Source organism: Lampris incognitus, chromosome 13 (genome assembly GCF_029633865.1).
Source record: "Lampris incognitus isolate fLamInc1 chromosome 13, fLamInc1.hap2, whole genome shotgun sequence".
NCBI lineage: Eukaryota > Metazoa > Chordata > Actinopteri > Lampriformes > Lampridae > Lampris > Lampris incognitus.
In genome coordinates, this window is record NC_079223.1 from 38,229,295 (window position 1) to 38,248,269 (window position 18,975).

The 18,975-nt window shown below is 40.5% G+C and overlaps 1 protein-coding gene across 1 annotated transcript in view; it reads right to left on the reverse strand.

Moving 5' to 3' along the window:
* Positions 1 to 18,975, reverse strand: part of wdr11 (WD repeat domain 11) — a 114,696-nt gene that overhangs the window by 39,530 nt on the left and 56,191 nt on the right. The window contains exon 12 of the mRNA XM_056291656.1: positions 8,979 to 9,085. Within this exon, the coding sequence (XP_056147631.1) occupies positions 8,979 to 9,085 (107 nt within the window). The remainder of the gene's footprint in view (positions 1 to 8,978; positions 9,086 to 18,975) is intronic.

The window sequence follows — 18,975 nt, forward strand, 5'->3', positions numbered from 1 at the left end:
GCCTAATCAGGTAATGGCTATTCAAGCCAAGGTAATAGCCTAATCTAAACTCTCCAACTATAGCCTAATCTAATAGGCAATAGCCTAATCTAAACTCTCCAACACGTTAGGGCAATGCCCTAGCATGTGTCTCATATCTAATAAACTGTGATGAAGCCAGTTTAATCTTATTGAAAATTCATCTGGATTTGACATCTAAATAGACGAAAAATGACTGCTGCTTGCCTGCCGTTTCACAACTGTTCAGAATTTGGAGACTATTTTCACAAGTGTAGTCTGTGTGTAGCGGTATCCAGCAGGGGGAGCCAAACACTTGTATGTTGCAGGCTACTTTCTAACTATATGTCCTTATGGGCCAAGAGTGGTCCCCCCCCCTTTTTTTCTTTTGCTTGATTATAAGGCTTGCATATAATTCTTAGCACTAGTTTTCTATCTGGCCTACCAATATACAATATGTTGCACAGTCTTATTCAGTATCAAAAAGTTGTTTAAATTTTTTTTTTACCTCTCTCCTTCTCTATTACATTTATCATGATAGTGCCTAATCTTCTTGCACTACCTTGCTATTTACATGCCACAGGGTAAGTTGTACTGCGATGTTTGACAGTCTACTGTGTTATTCACAGAGAGGAGGAAAAGGAGAAAAAAAATCATTACAGTGCCCAAGTTTACCATACTACCATGCTACTTTTATAGCGCATGGTATTTTGCACTCTTATTCATCTTTTTACTATTGTTGCCTGCTGCGCTATGGGATGGTAAAGTTTTAGCTAGAGACCCAAGCTAGTGAAGTTGGGCTTCCTGGGGTTTATGCACTTCATTTGGGGGAGTGCTGCAGGGTGAAGGGTAAGTATCTTTTTCTTGCTGAATGTTGCATTTTCATTTTCTCTGTTTTATTTTTTTTGCTCCATCCACTTGTATTTGCATTTTCTTTTTATGTTGTGATAGCCAGAGTTACAGAGTCCCCTTAATGATGCGCTTGATAGATATAATTTTAAGCCTGCCTAATAAAAAAATTATTTAGACAATTATGGCTGACTCATGGATGCCCTTGAGCGGCAGCATGCTGTCAACTAACTTTACTAATTGGAATGTAAAGGGACTAAATCATCCTATTAAAAAAGACATGCATGTTGGACTAATACGCCTGTCTGTGTCCCTGATCAAGGCAATGGAAACAAGAACTGGAGATCGTCGCCGGGTGCTGCAGCTGCCCACTACTCCTATACATTAGGATGGGTTAAATGCAGAGAACAAAGTCATGTAAAAATACAATTCGTAAAAATACAATGTCGAATAAAGTGGCTTTCATTAAATGGACCAGGTTACTTGCCCACTTTATTATGCATTTGAAAACACATATAGCCTTATATCTTTTTTTTTTATAAATATAAAAGCACCAGCATGTAAACCAAAGACATTCCCAAAATGCTTTCCTAAATGAACCTAGTAAAGAATATTCACATTTATCTATAGGAAGAGGTTTCTTCCTATTTTTTCTCCCTGCTAAAGGTTTTTTTTTTTTTTTTTTAGGGAGTTGCTCCTTATCCGATGAGAGGGTCTAAGGACAGGATGTTGTGTTGCTGTTAAGCCCACTGAGGCAAATTTGTAATTTGTGATATTGGGTTATACAAATAAAACTGATTTGATTTGATTTTGACCTAATCTGTCAGACCAGCCTGATTAAGGTGTGTCGTGGATTCATTGTTATCCCAAAGCAAAACACCAAAATATGAAAGTCATTCTGGATGTTTAGCTGTTTGTACCAAGATTATTCATTTAGGTATGCTGACTATAAAGTTGAAAAAAAAAGCATCTTTGACAGATCGTGTTTACCAAAGATATCTTAATGAGCATTTGCTCTAGTCCTAACATAACTCTAATTTTTGCTTTGGTTGTGCCACAGGGACATTTCTTTGGCTTCCAGGTTTGAGCTGTAGAATGGGTCACTTGCTGACCCCTTCAAGGACTGACGATGTGCCAACGGACTTTAGAATCATTAATGTCACAAATGCTGCAGAGATGATGCTGTGCTTTTAAGTCATTGCTGTTTTAGTTCTTGTTTGTTTTTTTCTTTTCTTTTGCTCTTTTGTACCTTTTAATTTGTATTTACATTCCTTAAAGAAACTCAACAAAAAGTAAAAAATAAAAAAACAGATATAGCCTTCCTTGCTGAGATGCCCAGGTGGACAGGTATTTTATTCATGCTTTCAGAGTAAGGCCAGGGGGGCAGTGATTTTGAGTCACAAGTCAGTACAATTTGCAGCATCGGAAACCATTTCAGATCCTAATGGATGCTTTGTTATTGTTGTTGGAAGGCTCCATAATACACCTGTGATACTTGTCTGTTTGTGCCCCAGACTGGGATGACTTTCAATTCATGAACAAATTTTTGTCATCTCTTCCACACTTAGACACCCACCAGCTGACCTTATCTGGGGATTTTAACTGTGTGATTAACCCTTTATTGGATAAATCTTCTAATAGAACGACTACTAAATCAAACACATCTGAGTGCATACAGTTTTCTAGTCATGTGCAATGTATGACACATGGGGGATTCCTGTACCCGACTAAGAGAGAATATTCATTTTTTTTCACCCGTCCACCATACTTTTTCATGCATAGATTATATTTTTGGACAAAACCTTACTTTCTGTAACACTGGAATTGGTCTTTCCTAACTGTAGGCCCAATAGATAACACTGGAGGCTTAACCCACTCCTCTTGTCTGATGAGTCTTTTGTTATGTTCATTAATACACATATAGAATTATTTTTGGAAACTAACTCAAATAGTGAAACCTCCCCGTCTCTACTCTGGAAGACCCTTAAGGCCTATCTGAGCAGTCAGATTATCTCCTATAATGCCTCTGTCCATAAATCATGGATAGCCAGACAAATAAAACTATCAAAGCTCATCTCCGATGCAGACAGAGTTTATGCTACTACCCTGACCCCAGAGCTGGATAAAGAAAGGATGATGCGTCAGGCAGAGTTCAACATGCTTTCACCTGGGCAAAAAGAATGTGCTCTTAAGGCTAAACACATATCTTATGAACAGTGAGGGAAGCAAAGTAGAGCATTTGCACTTAGTCTGAGACATACATTTGCTACTCATGTCATTATCCAAATTAACTCAGAGACAGGTCTTCTAATGAACCCTTTGGATATTAATAAACAGTTCCATGAATTTTAATCGAATCGATATGCATCTGAACATCCAACTGATCTGGATCTAACGGATACATTTTTTAAAAGTCTAGAAATTTCTACTGTGAATGAAGACCAGAGAATCCCTAGATAACCCTATTACCTTAGATGAAATAACAAAAATGCTATTACATGTATGCAAAGTGGCAAGTGTCCACATCCAGATGGTTTTCCTACAAAATTTCATAAAAAATGTTCCCCAAAATTGAGTCCCTTGCATAAAGCTGATGATAACTTAGACTCATCAAACCTCCCTCCAACCCTCTGTCACGCGTCAATATCCCTACTTTTGAAAAAAGAAAGGAACCTCTCAACTGCTCCTCCTACCGTCTGATAAGTCTCCTTAACGTCGACGTTAAGATACTGGCTAAAGTGCTGGCTCTCCGCCTTGAGTCTATTTTGCCCACTATTATTTCCTCAGACCAAACAGGCTTTATTAAAACTAGAAATAGTTTTTTCTTTTAATGTCAGGTGCGTATTTAACATACTTTACAGTTCACCTTCATCACAGCATCCAGAGGTACTTCTGTCCTTGGATGCTGAGAAGGCCTTTGATCATATAGAATGGGCTACCTTTTTTATGTTCTCCAGCGGTACGGCTTCTGTGGTACTTTTATTTCCTGGGTCAGACGGTTTTATATATATGTGTGTGTGTGTATATATATGTGTGTGTGTATATAAATATATATATCTACTCATATATTTTCGTAATGTGTGTGTGTGTGTGTGTGTGTGTGTGTTAATTAGTTAGTGTAGATAGCGGGACCGAAAACTAAAGCACTTATGATCCTAATTCTTTTTGGAGGTGGTAGGTATTGTCTCAGAGAGTAAGGGAAAAATCCCAGAAAATTAAAATTATGCATAATTATGCAAAATATGCCTTTTTCTAAAAATGGCTAAAAACCACTTTTCTCGGCATTTCAGACGATTCTGAGCATCTTTGATTTTTTTCACCTATATAAAAAAAATTTCTGGGACTTAGAAATGTTTTGGCATTATGCAAAATATATGCATTTTTGCAAAAATGCACTTATGATCCTAATTTTTTTTGGAGGTGGTAGGTATTGTTCCAGAGAGGACCAGAAAAATAGCAGAAAATTAAAATATAATTACAATAACTATGCATAATTATGCAAAATATGCATTTTCTAAAAATGGCTAAAAACCACTTTTCTTGGCATTTCAGATGTTTCTGAGCATTTGGGGGGGAGGGAGTTGGAGTGGGGGGGGTTTAGGGGCAGGGGGAAGGTGGTTAGCTGGCAGGATGAAGAGGAGGGAGATTTAGACGGGTGGATAACCAAACTGCTACACTGTAGCGGGGTTCTTCTAGTATATATATATACATATCAACACGGATACAGGAATTTTTTTTTTTAATACATTTATCCGTGTTGATATTCCACTCCTTATTAGTTGAGCACTCACAACACCATTGACGGTTTCGGGAAAAAAACTATATATATATACATACATATACATACATATACACACACACACACACACACACACACACACACACACACACACACACACACATATATATATATATACACACACATATATATATATATGTGTGTATATGTATATGTGTGTGTGTATGTGTATATATATACATATACACCCCTCACCTTTGGCCTCAGAACAAATGATATACACTCATCAGACTTTCCTCTCCAGTGTTGGATAAAGTAGGGGTGCTCACTATCCCCATTGCTTTTTACGTTAGCTATGGAGCTCCTGGCAATCTCAATTCGGCACTGTAGATATTAAGGGGATTTTTAGGTACAGATATAAAGGGGATTTTTAGAGCAACCCAGGAAAACAAAAGCTCATATGAAGATGATATCCTTCTCTCTGTAGCTAATCCTCTCTCATCCACTCTGCATATCCTCAACAATCTTAACACTAGAACAGCCAAGACGGCTATTATGACCATTTTGGATTTTCAAAGTTTAATAACTTTGTGAAAAAATAGACAGACCTGCCGCTTCATGACTGCTCCTAAAATTGTATAAATTTGCATTAAAATGAGTTTTAGATCAATTGCACAAAAAAAGTTATGATAAGATCTACCTAAAATGACCAAGACCGGTCAAAATGACAGCACGTAAATTGCATGTGATTGTGCGCTTCATGTCACTATTTATGACGTGTGTTGGTCACATCATTTCCTTCGCGAAGTTCATTGCTCCGTCCTAGAAACCCCCCCCCCCCAAAAAACTAGCGTTCTCCATTGCAGAGTAATAGTCTAAACTTGATTTTTGATTATTGCCAACATGCCTGGTTACAGACGGCGTTTCAGACACACCATGACTACCACCGATGCATTGCAGTATTTACAGGCATTGGACAGTGGCCATTTTAAATTGTTTGAAGAATAGTATTAAAGTTGTTAAAATGTTAATTTTGGTGTCAGTCGTTTCTTAAAAGACATACTATCAATTGGGTATTTATCTTGACAGAATATAGAGTTTTAAAACTGTGGCGGTCATTTTGACCCCCACGGTCCTTCTAGTAGTTTTTAAGTTCCGGTCGTTGTTTGGGATTGTTTCAATATTTATTTTCAGTTCTTTTTTTACATTTCACATTTTATAGGCCTTGTTATGTTTGTTTTTTAGCAATATGTGTTTTCCATTTTGTTTTTCAGGTAATACTTTCACTTTTTCAATTTTGCTATTCAAGTTTGACCATATCTCTCTGAAGTTTAAATTGTTTAAAAATAGTATTATAGTTGTTAAAATGTTAATTTGGTGTGAGTCATTTCCTAAAAGAAATATTAAAATATGCAATGCATTGATATCTTAATTGGGTATTTATCTTGACAGAATATAGAGTTTAAAAACTAGCCGTCAATTGATCGCCTATGGGCGTTTTAGGTTGGAGTGAAATCCCGGTCATTCTAGTGTTAAAGAATACAGTAGATCCTCGGGCTATAAACTCAACCTTGATAAAAGTGAGCTCTTACCGATTACCACTGCTGCCATCCAAATTTTTTTTCACGCTCTACCATTTAAAATAACAATTAATTGAGTTATCTTGGTATATCTGTTGCAAAATCTCACCCTCAACTGCTACGTGCCAACCCGGCAGAATCTTATTTGCTGGTCCACTATGCCCTTATCGTTATCTGGGGGAATTAAGACAATTAAAATGAACATTCTTCAAAAGTTCCTACACTTATTTCAGTACACTCCATACTCCCCCTCAGGGGCCTTTTTTAAAAAAATTTTTAAAAAAAAGCTTGACAAGCTTATTTCATTTCATTTTTTTTTTGAATAATAAAACAGCTCAGATCAAGAAATTACTTTTACAAAGGCCAAAGCTGCATGGTGGAATGGCTTTACTGAACTTTCAAATATATCACTGGGCAGCAAATATCAAAAGTTTATTGTATAGGTTGCGCGATACATCCACTTCTGACATTCCTGCTTGGTTACAAATTGGATCTCGTTCTGGCACTCATATTTCACTTTCTGCCCTTTTGTGTTCATCAATTCCTTTGCACACACCCCAGGCTTATCAGAACCCTGTGGTTCTACACTTGGAAAATGTGGTCTCAATTTAGAAAAAACTATGTATTAGTCTCCATGTCTACTTATGCCCCAATTGCAGCTAACCATCTGTTCCCAGCTTCCCTCATGGATAATGCATTTGATCAGTGGTTCAAAAAGGGAGTTTTGAGCATTAGGCTGTTGTATAAAGAAGACATTTTTATGTCATTTGATCAATTTAAACATGAGTTTGCTCTACCAGTACATAATTTCTTCCATTACTTACAAGTTAGACACTTCATACGAAGTCAGTTTACTTCAAGTTCCTTTTTGCCATCAAAAACTTCTCAAATTAATCCTAGAAACCAAACCAGAGGTTATTACACAGCTATATTTGTTATTGAAGACTTGTCACTTGCAGTGATAAAGGAAAACTGGGAAAATTATTTGGAAAATTACAAATTAGATGATCAGTGGTCTAAAATACTTAAAAGTATTCACTCTTCATCTATTTGTGCAAGGTATGGCCTTATTCAATTTAAGATTGTACACTGTCTTCAAGGTCAAGTTTTGAAAAAATGTCCCTGGGGTTGGTTCTACCTGTGACAGATGCCAGCCTTTATCACACATATTGGTCATGTCTCAACCTAACTGCATTCTGGTCCTCTATATTCACAATTTATTCAGAGATCACATGTCAGGCAATTGAACCATGCCCTTCTCTTTGACTTTTCAGTGTACCATCAGAGGCTCTTACCCTGACAGAAACACACTTAAACAGCATGGCCTACTCAGCCTTTTTGGCAAGGTGTCTCATTATTTTGAATTGGAATAGTGACCCCCCCCCCTTCCTTTCGCAGGTGGATTTGTGAGGTCATGCATTTTCTCAGATATACACTGCAGGGATAAGATTTTCATTGGGAGTGACAAAGAAGGACAAGATTAGGAACGATTATATAACAGGGACCGCTCAAGTTGGACAGTTTGGAGACAAAGCAAAAGAGGCAAGATTGAGATGGCTTGGACATGTGTGGAGGAGAGATGCTGGGTATATTGGGAGAAGGACGCTGAATATGGAGCTGCCAGGGATGAGGAAAAGAGGAAGGCCAAAGAGGAGGTTTATGGATGGGGTGACAGAGGACATGCAGGTGGCTAGTGTGACAGAGGAAGACGCAGAAGACAAGAAGAAATGGAAACGGATGATCTGCTGTGGCGACCCCTAACAGGAGCAGCCGAAAGTAGTAGTAATAGTAGTAGTAGTAGTAGTAGACACTGCAGGGATCCACCATGAAATTTGATGTGGTTTGGCAGCCTTTTATTTCTTATGTGGAACGTTTAACTATGCCTCTTATTTCCTGAAAATGGGTATTTCTTTGCACATGCAAATTACTCTGTGAACTGGTGTTTTTTGTTGGTGTTATTTGTTTTCTTGTTTTATTTTGGTTAATTTATCTATTTTGTTATCTATTTCGTATGTCTGTACACTGTGTACGCGTGAAAAACTCAAAATAGATTGATAAAAAAAAAAACGGCCAGCTAAAGAACACAGCACAGAGCCACAGCTTATCATATAGCTAAAAGACTTGGATGAAAGAGGATGATAATAACATGGTGGATGCCAGTCCAGCCATGGCTAGTCTGATCAAGGCCGTTCGACGTATCCATTGGAAAAAGGCACGGACGAGATTAGAAACAGCGACCTCGTGATTCAAAGGCAGCTGACTAATTCACTGAGCTAATGTAAAAGTGTATAAATATTCATTGCAGTGCACTAAATGTAACATACGCTCCACATAAAACACGTACCTATATGCATGGCTAGATTAGGCGTGTTGGCATGTAGGCGTTTGCTGCAGCGTGCCAAATGTAATATGCGCTCCACTTACAACGTGTACCTTTGCACACGTCTAGTTATCTAACAAACTGTTAGGTGTAGTGTGTTGATGTGGCATATGTGTGCATATGAGATTACACGTACAGGCAGGTGTGGCGTATATCAGGTGTAGCATACATTACGAGCACGCGCCTTCTCAATACGCGTGAACGCCACAAATATATGAAACCACCACCACCAGCAAGACACCCATGTTGCATGTGTGTAACACCTGTGTCTCCATTGTGAGTCGATGTAGATTGTTGGTGTGTGTTCAGAGGTTTGGTCAGATCTTAGAAGTGTTAAGCAGATGTTGGTTACGTGTTTGACGTTAGTTCGCAGGCACGTATTACGACACATAGAGTGTGTGAGTGTGTGTGTGTGTGTGTGTGTGGATCTCACCAGTGGGCAGATCAACATGCTGCAGTTCATTCCGCACCAACCCCATGTTGTTTGGAGCAGAGGTGGCAAAAGACAGAAAGCTGGTAAGACTCATCCATTCAATCCCCCTGTGAAACAAACACACGTTACTGAATTCAAAACAGAAAGACAAAAAGTAGGCTTGGAATTTGAAAAAGCCTGAAACACTGAAAAAGCGCATAAAGAAAAAAAAGACAGATAGATAGATAAATAGATAGCCAGATAGCTAGATAGCAGGTAGATTTCTCTGTTCTTGGCTGAGATGGATGGCATAGCGCTGCAACACGTGTCTCGGTTTAATTAAAGACATCAATCATTAAGGACTCTGTTATTCAACAGTATTGTTGTTTGTATTGTTATCTGTTAATGAAAAACATTTTCCCACAGGTTTGGTGTGTTACATGCATGTTTATAATCCTGAGGGATTTGGTTGAACGAGGTCCTTTCTATCTGTGTGTCTGACATTCTTGTGTAAGAAGTGGGGCTGTTGTGAAGCGTCTAGTGTGTTGGTGTAGTGTTCTGTGTCTGTCAAGTCTCACTCTCAACCTTCACCGCTGGCTAGCAGAAATGCGAACAGGAGAGCCGAGCACGTAAGTCTCTCCCTGCCAGTACATAGCCTCTCCAACAGCAAGCCCTATGTAGCGCCTCCTCGTGGCGACACATGGTAACTGGGTACACCTTGGACCCTGGCTGAACTACAAGGGACTCGGAGGAGGTCTGGCCCCTAGACGTGCGGTACGCAGGCCCACCGGTGTGTGGATATTCCTTGATGCCCATGAACCAGCCCCCAGCTATGGGTTAAATAGTGCCACTGCCTAGTGGATACCTCAGGAGAGGAATAGGCTACGGGCATAAACCCCTACACAAAATCAACATCCACAGTGCTGTTGTTTTTGTTTTTCTAGCCCTTTTGTATCTGTTTAAGTGGGAGAGTACTGCTGTTGTGTGTGGCTGCCGCTTCTCCATCGCATAGCCCCCCTTTCCCATCCACCCCTGTGTGTCTGTGTTACATTTACTTGTTGTCTTGTTTCACCGCCGTTTATTGTAAAGTGACTTTGAGTGTTAGAAAAGCGCTATATAAGATTGATATATTATTATTATTATCTATGCACTTTTTGTGACATAACAGCTTGTGACAATTTTTCTCATCATGGATAAATTATAGACATACATAAATGCTCATAATAGGCTCAGAAGCCGAGACAACGCCCAACAAAGCGCTGCGAAACAGAAGCGCAGAAACCACATACTAGCTACGACAAATTTGATATTTATATATTTATTTATAATTTCTTTATTGTAATTTCTCAGTACTAGCATACATAGAGACAACATTTCTCCTCTGCATTGAACTCTTCCTATACACTAGGAGCAGTGGGCAGACCAACTCATTCCAAATTCTGTCAGCTGTTAGCCTAAGTCTATAATGTTTTACAACCTGAACCCAACAAGAGTCAAACAAAGATATAAAACAAGCATATTTCTGTTATAACAACACTTTTAATGAGATCGTTTCAACAGTATAGGCTTAACAGTGTAATACTCTGAAATGTTTCTGACAAAGAAATCACAAATCACTTCTTCTTTTGGCTCTCAGGAGTCACCACAGCAGATTTTACAGTATCCATTGGTACCCTGTGGGGGCACAGCACCAATGGCGGCCGTTGTAACCCAGGTCTCGACCGTTCCCATATGGAGCCTCGACCGATCCAGTATGGCCATGTCAATCCACATAATGATGTGGAAAAATTTTACATTGGATGCCCTTCCTGACACAACCACTAACCCTATGGACGGGGGCACAGGTAAAGCGCTGGATGCTATCCCTGTATTCATGGACTTGCACCCATGCCTTTCGCCTGCAAAACCACAAATCACTCAGAAATACAATTATTATTATTTTTACCAATTACCGACACAGTATCCATCCATCCATCCATCCATCCATCCATCCATCCATCCATCCATTATCCAAACCGCTTATCCTGCTCTCAGGGTCACGGGGATGCTGGAGCCTGTCCTAGCAGTCATTGGGCGGCAGGCAGGGAGACACCCTGGACAGGCCACCAGACCATCACAGGGCCTACAGATTAGGGACTTTTTATTCCAATTCCACATGATAACTATGTTTCTGAAGACGTAAATATGTAGTTACAACCAGGTAAAAAGTATTACGTTCAATGAAAGGGAAAACCTTCAATAAAGTCCATGAAAGGACTCCAGGTCAAAGGAAAGTTTTCGTGGGTTTTACATATATTTAATATTGGCGCTTTTCTAAAGGTAGAAAGGACAGCACCTTCCTTAACCACTGCAAAAATGATGGAGTGTTATTAGGGTTAAGAATAAATCTGCGAGCTAGCAATGAAGCAGCATTTGGGGGTGGTACACCAAAGATGGCTGTGTGAAAACCAGGGGTTATGGTCTGTTTACAGTCAAGTTTATTTGTATAGCCCAATATTCCAAATTCCAAATTTGCCTCAAGGGGCTTCACAGCAACACAATGTCCTGTCCTTAGACCCTCGCATCGGATAAGGAACAACTCCCTAAAAAAACCTTTAACAGGGAGAAAAAATAGGAATAAATCTCAGGGAGCACAACAGAGGAGGGATCTCTCTCCCAAGATGGACAACGTGCAATGGATGTTGTGTTTACACAATTTACACAATACACGATTGAAAGAGTATAACAGAATTATAATGGAATTATAAAATTTATGAAGAATATGATGAGGATGCCAAGCAGTGTCCAGACGCCCCCGGAACAGCCCAGGACCCAAGCCATGCGACCAGCATCACCGTGTAAAAAAAAAAAACAAAAACAGATATGTGAGAATACATTAAATAATGTCCCTAGTAACTGTTGAGAGAGGGGCATGCCCAGAACATGTGCCCTACTGAGGCTGGACTATGGCTGCACCTCAGACAGCCAGGGTCTGTAGTGGAAAAGATTCTGGATATCTTGTCCACCGAGTAGTGAAGACCGACACAGTAAAGAACGAAAAATAAATGAACGAACTGTAATAAATACACCATGGTAGGGCAATTATAGCAACAGCAGCATAGCTGAGGTCTTCAGCATTTTGTCTTCCCTTTAACAGCCAAGGTGAACTGAAGTGTGATGTCACTGCTGTGGCGCCCAAGCTGAGATGGTATAGTATATTTACATATTTTAACAGCGCAGTTAGGGCATCCAGGTAGCGTAGGGGACTATTCTGTTGCCTACCAACACAGGGATCACCAGTTCAAATCCCCGTTTTACCTCCGGCTTGGTCGGGCGTCCCTACAGACACAATTGGCCGCGTCTATGGGTGGGAAGCCGAATGTGGGTATGTGTCCTAGTCGCTGCACTAGCGCCTCCTCTGGTCAGTCGGGGCGCCTGTTCGGGGGGGGGGGGATAACGTGATCCTCCCACACGCTACATCCCCCTGGCGAAACTCCTGTCAGGTGAAAAGTAGCGGCTGGCGACTCCACATGTATCGGAGGCGGCATGTGGTAGTCTACAGCCCTCCAAAAAACCACCAAAAAAAAAAAAACTGCAATTAAAAAGTATAATTAAACTACAAGAATGTGCCAACAAAATTTATTTTTGCAGTTCACCTTTATCGATAGCCTACATTTAGCGTAAAAAAACAAAAACAAATAAAAGCAACAAAAAACCCCACCAAAATTGAAAACTAAATACCTACCCAACAAATGAATATACGGATAGCGGAATATTCAGGTCCAGCCCTGATTTTATATATATACACTACCGTTCAAAAGTTTGGGATCACCCAAACAATTTTTTGTTTTCCATGAAAAGTCACACTTATTCACCACCATATGTTGTGAAATGAATAGAAAATAGAGTCAAGACATTGACAAGGTTAGAAATAATGATTTGTATTTGAAATAAGATTTTTTTTACATCAAACTTTGCTTTCGTCAAAGAATCCTCCATTTGCAGCAATTACAGCATTGCAGACCTTTGGCATTCTAGCTGTTAATTTGTTGAGGTAATCTGGAGAAATTGCACCCCACGCTTCCAGAAGCAGCTCCCACAAGTTGGATTGGTTGGATGGGCACTTCTTGCGTACCATACGGTCAAGCTGCTCCCACAACAGCTCAATGGGGTTCAGATCTGGTGACTGCGCTGGCCACTCCATTACCGATAGAATACCAGCTGCCTGCTTCTGCTCTAAATAGTTCTTGCACAATTTGGAGGTGTGTTTAGGGTCATTGTCCTGTTGTAGGATGAAATTGGCTCCAATCAAGCGCTGTCCACTGGGTATGGCATGGCGTTGCAAAATGGAGTGATAGCCTTCCTTATTCAGAATCCCTTTTACCCTGTACAAATCTCCCACCTTACCAGCACCAAAGCAACCCCAGACCATCAAATTACCTCCACCATGCTTAACAGATGGCGTCAGGCATTCTTCCAGCATCTTTTCATTTGTTCTGCGTCTCACAAACGTTCTTCTTTGTGATCCAAACACCTCAAACTTGGATTCATCCGTCCACAACACTTTTTTCCAGTCTTCCTCTGTCCAATGTCTGTGTTCTTTTGCCCATCTTAATCTTTTTCTTTTATTGGTCAGTCTCAGATATGGCTTTTTCTTTGCCACTCTGCCCTGAAGCCCAGAATCCCGCAGCCGCCTCTTCACTGTAGATGTTGACACTGGTGTTTTGCGGGTACTATTTAATGAAGATGCCAGTTGGGGACCTGTGAGGCGTCTGTTTTTCAAACTAGAGACTCTAATGTACTTATCTTCTTGCTCAGTTGTGCAACGCGGCCTCCCACTTCTTTTTCTACTCTGGTTAGAGCCTGTTTGTGCTGTCCTCTGAAGGGAGTAGTACACACCGGTGTAGGAAATCTTCCATTTCTTAGCAATTTCTCGCATGGAATAGCCTTCATTTCTAAGAACAAGAATAGACTGTCGAGTTTCAGATGAAAGTTCTCTTTTTCTGGCCATTTTGAGCGTTTAATTGACCCCACAAATGTGATGCTCCAGAAACTCAATCTGCTCAAAGGAAGGTCAGTTTTGTAGCTTCTGTAACGAGCTAAACTGTTTTCAGATGTGTGAACATGATTGCACAAGGGTTTTCTAATCATCAATTAGTCTTCTGAGCCAATGAGCAAACACATTGTACCATTAGAACACTGGAGTGATAGTTGCTTGAAATGGGCCTCTATACACCTATGTAGATATTGCACCAAAAACCAGACATTTGCAGCTAGAATAGTCATTTACCACATTAGCAATGTATAGAGTGTATTTCTTTAAAGTTAAGACTAGTTTAAAGTTATCTTCATTGAAAAGTACAGTGCTTTTCCTTCAAAAATATGGACATTTCAATGTGATCCCAAACTTTTGAACGGTAGTGTATATATATATATATATGTGTGTGTGTATATATATATATATATATATATATATATATATATATATATATATATATATATATATATATATATATATATACACACACACACACACATATAGACATTCATAGTGTGCCATACAGCAATCATCAGACAGACAGTTACAATACCAACAACAGCACTAACAACAAACAACATGATCACAGACTTATACACAATATATCACCAAAGGGCTCTCCATATAAGGTGCAGCATCCTCACTAAATGTGTGATGTGAACATTTTGGGAAATGGGCCCAGAGCAGGGAGCATGAACCCTACCACAATGAGATGCTAAATAGCCACATGATTAATTAATCAATTTCCTTACTAAATGTAAATGAGATGCTAAATAACCAGGCCTCCCTTGGCTGGGCAGTGCGGGGACTCATTTCCATGATGCAACTCTATGACCCACTGCAGAATAGCACACTGCTACTGAAATTAGTTCAGTATACTATGCTGTTTCAAATACAGCAACACCCTTATATTAACCGGAAGGTTACAGGCTACAGAAACCCAGGAAATGGAGTTTATTTGGCAATGAGCTGATTTGCCAGTTGCATTCATGTGGGCGTGTGTCTGCGTACATATATATGTATGTCTTTATGCACATTTGTGCAAATGTATCGTTGATTCTTTTAAGATGTTTGGTTAATACTTAATTGTGCGGACATTAACAAATCACTTTAATGGGCAGCTGATGACAAGACATCTGAAAGTATACACGTGTACATGGGCAGAGGATCAGAGAGATTTAAATAAGAAGGCTACAGTTAAAGAGTGCGTGTGCCAGCATGCATGTATTCAGTATTATGTGCAGCATGAACTGGAGCAGTGACAAGTGAATGAGAGCTGACAGGCAGATGAAGAGGAGGCTGTGAAGTGTCATGACTGGAGAGAAAATTCACAGTGACAAGATGATACCAGTATCCCACCAGAGGCAATCAACTCTCACTCTGTCACTCACTCGCTCGCTCGCTCACTCACTCTCACTCACTCACTCACTCACACAAATGCTTACAACAGGAAACATGATCTCCCAAGTGCAGAATTCAGGGAACTTATTTGTGCGATGTGTATCTCATTACAGTTTGCTGAGAGTTTTATGTTTGTGGAGAGCAACTTCTCTCATTAAGGAACATCTGGCTCTGCGAGGACAGATCAGTGTTTGCTCCCAATCAATTTCGTGACAGGGTAATTGATTCAGTCTCGTGCTTAATTAATCCCGGTGCAGTAGTTTCACTGCCCGTTAGAGAATAGTAATTAATGTAGCATGGGCCAGCCTTTGTGGATGTTCGGCCATCTCATTGTAAGGTGCTGAGAAGGTTTCACCGCAGTGAGACTTTAACCATCCTTGGGGTAGCCTACCTCCCAGAACACAATCAGCTGACACAATGAACACAAAAACAGCAGGGCAATGAGATTGGTTCAGTGCACAACAGTACTGCATGGGAACAAGTTTATTTGTAGTGGTTATTCTATCCATTATGGCCTCCGAAGAATACACACTCGTGTTTTTGTCAAAACAAATCTGCTGGATGAAACTCCAAGACAGTCGATAAAAGACTGTGGAAAGGCAAAGTTTTACTTATTTTTTAGGAATGTAAAGAAGCCAATTATAATTAAATAGCCTCTTTTTCTCCCCCCTTTTTCACAATCAAATGGTATTTTGGATGACATGAAAAATGAATGACATGAAAACAATGAGATTTAGTTGCCAACCATCACAAGTCTAGAGTCCTTTTGTCTATTTTATTAATCATTTCCAATTTCTGAAAATAAATGAATAAATCAACTGAAATATAACATATACATTTAAAGCTGCATTAGGGAATTTCCCCCCGATGGAAGCAGACGAAATGGCACACTGTTTTAGTTGATTGCGATTCCAAAAATTCTGTTTCATGTTGCTTGAGTGAAGGGAGAAAACAATTGTGGATCATGGCTTCTAACCCTGTGATAATTATATATTTTAATTTGTGTATAACAAAACAAGAAAAATTCAAAGTAATCGACTTCAATTTAAATAGCATAAATATAAAATACCCATTACATAGATGCTAGTCTATAAATAAGCAAAATCAGAATCAGAGTTATTGCCAAGTACAAGAATATACAAGGAATTTGTCTTGGCATGTTGGTGCAAGAAGGAAAACTTAACAGTAAATAGTAAAGATAAAAGTTAAAAAGAATAATACAATATATATGTAAGGTAAAATAAAATAAAAATGAAAGAAAAGTAAGGCTGGTTCAGAGTTGAACATGAGACCACATGGCAGCCCCTGATGCCTGGCACTTGGTGGCAGGAGCTGTATTCGAAAAAAGTTAAATCAGAACTTTTAGACGTTATTTACAGAGTAAGAGTTATTTACAGGGTAGTACAGGTTTTATGCAGGGTATGTACATACAGAGCACAGTAGGGAAGATAACAGGGGGTTGGGGGACGGCAATGTCAGGATATGTGATGTCTGTGGGCTTGTTAGAAAGGCCTACTGGGGAGCTACACAGGGTGATGGGGGCAGGTGGGGCTGGGTACTTTCTGAAGTCCACAACCATCTCAACTGTCTAGAGCATTGAGCTCCAAGTTGTTTTGGCTGGATCAGGGCACCAGATGATCAGTCTCCCACCTGAAGGCAAACTCATCCCCACCAGAGATGAGCCCAATAAGGGTGGTGTCATCAGCAAACTTCAGGAGCTTGACTGGTGACTGGAGGTGCAACTGTTTGTATACAGAGAGAAGAGTAGAGGGGAAAGGACACAGCTTTGAGGAGAACTGGTCCCGATGGTGTGGCAGTCAGAGATGTGTTTCCCCAGTTTCACGTGCTGCTTCCTGTCAGATAGCAAGTCGGTGATCCATCTGCAGGTGGAGACAGGCACGTGAAGCTGGGAGAGCTTGTTCTGCAGCAGATCCAGGATGATGGTGTTGAAGGCAGGGCTGAAATCCACAAACAGGATCCTGGCATAGGTTCCTGCAGAGTTCAGGTGCTGGAGGATGAAGTGGAGCGCCATTTTTACTGCATCATCCACAAACCTGTTGGCTCTGTAGGCAAACTGCAGGGAGTCCGGGTGTGGGTCAGTGATAGTTTTAACAGAACAAGGCACTCAAAAGACTTTATTATCACAGAGGTCAGGGTGACAGGTCTGTAGTCATTGCGTCTTGTGGTCCTTGTTTTTTTGGGGACGGGGTTGATGGTAGAGGTCTTGAAGCAGTTTTGTACATGGTATGTCTCTAGTGAGGTGTTAAAAATGTCTGTGAACACCAGAGACAGCTAATCAGCACAGTGCTTCAGGGTGGAGGGAGAGACAGAGTCTGGGCCAGCAACTTTGCGGTGGTTCTGTCTCCTGAACAGCCTGTTAATGTCCATCTCCAGGATGGAGAGAGTCGTCTTTGTGGTAAAGGAGGAGGGGGCCTCTAAGGTTGGGAGTTGTGGAGAGGCTCAAGCCCCTGCCGAGATGTGGAAGGAGGATCTGGTGGTCAGGAGCTAGTGGATGGAGTCATGGGGGATGGAGACAGGATTGGTCCATTGTCTCTCAAATCGGCAATAGAGCTCATTCAGATCATTGGCCAAATGCAAATCATTTGTGGTGTCGGGGGCTTTTGGGTTGTTGTTGGTGATCTGTCTGAGGCCCTTTCAGACAGAGGCTGAGTTGTTTACTGAGAACTGCTGCTGAAGTCTCTGAGCACAGTCATTTAGCATCTGTTACCACCTTGCTAAATATGTATTTAGACTCTTTAAAGCGGACCTTGTCCCCACTCCTAAATGCTTCCTCTTTCCAACCTAAGCTGTCTGAGTTTAGCTGTAAACCAAGGTTTGTCGTTGCTGTAACTAACCCTGGTGCATGATGGTACACAGCTGTCCTCACAGAAGCTGAGATAAGACATCACAGCTTCAATGTACTCATCCAGACTGTTGGTGGCAGACCTGAAAACATCCCAGTCAGTACAGTCCAAGCACATGCGAAAATCCTCCATAGAGTCACTGGCCGACTTCTTCGATGTCCTCACAACAGGTTTAGAGTTTTAATTTCTGCCTGTATACAGGAATCACGTGAACCATGATATGGTCAGATTGTCCAAGTGCGGCACGGGAGACTGCATGATAGGCACTGTTGATTGTAGTGTAACAGTGATCTAACATGTTCTCCTCCATGGTGGGGCAAAGCTGATGGTATTGAAATAGTTCATGGCTGAGATTCTCTTTGTTAAAGTTGCTAAGTATAATAACAAAGGAGTTTGGGTTTGTCCACTCCACACAGTATCTGGTCAGCAAGCATACATTGTGCCCCATGCACATTGGACTGTGGTCGAATGTAAACACTGGCCAGAATGAATGAAGTGAACTCGGGGGGGGGGGGGTAGAAGGGTTTACAGTTGATGAAAAAAGTTTCCAGAACAGGAGAATAGTGCTGCAGAATCACTGTCACATCTTTACACCAGCCACTGTTAATATAAAAAATACCTCCACCTTTCATTTTGCCATCTGTGGTCTGTGTTGCGATCCGTTCTGAACAGCTGGCAGCTGGAAGCCTGCCAGCTGCAGTGCAGAGTCCAGTATTGATCCACACAGCCAAGTTTC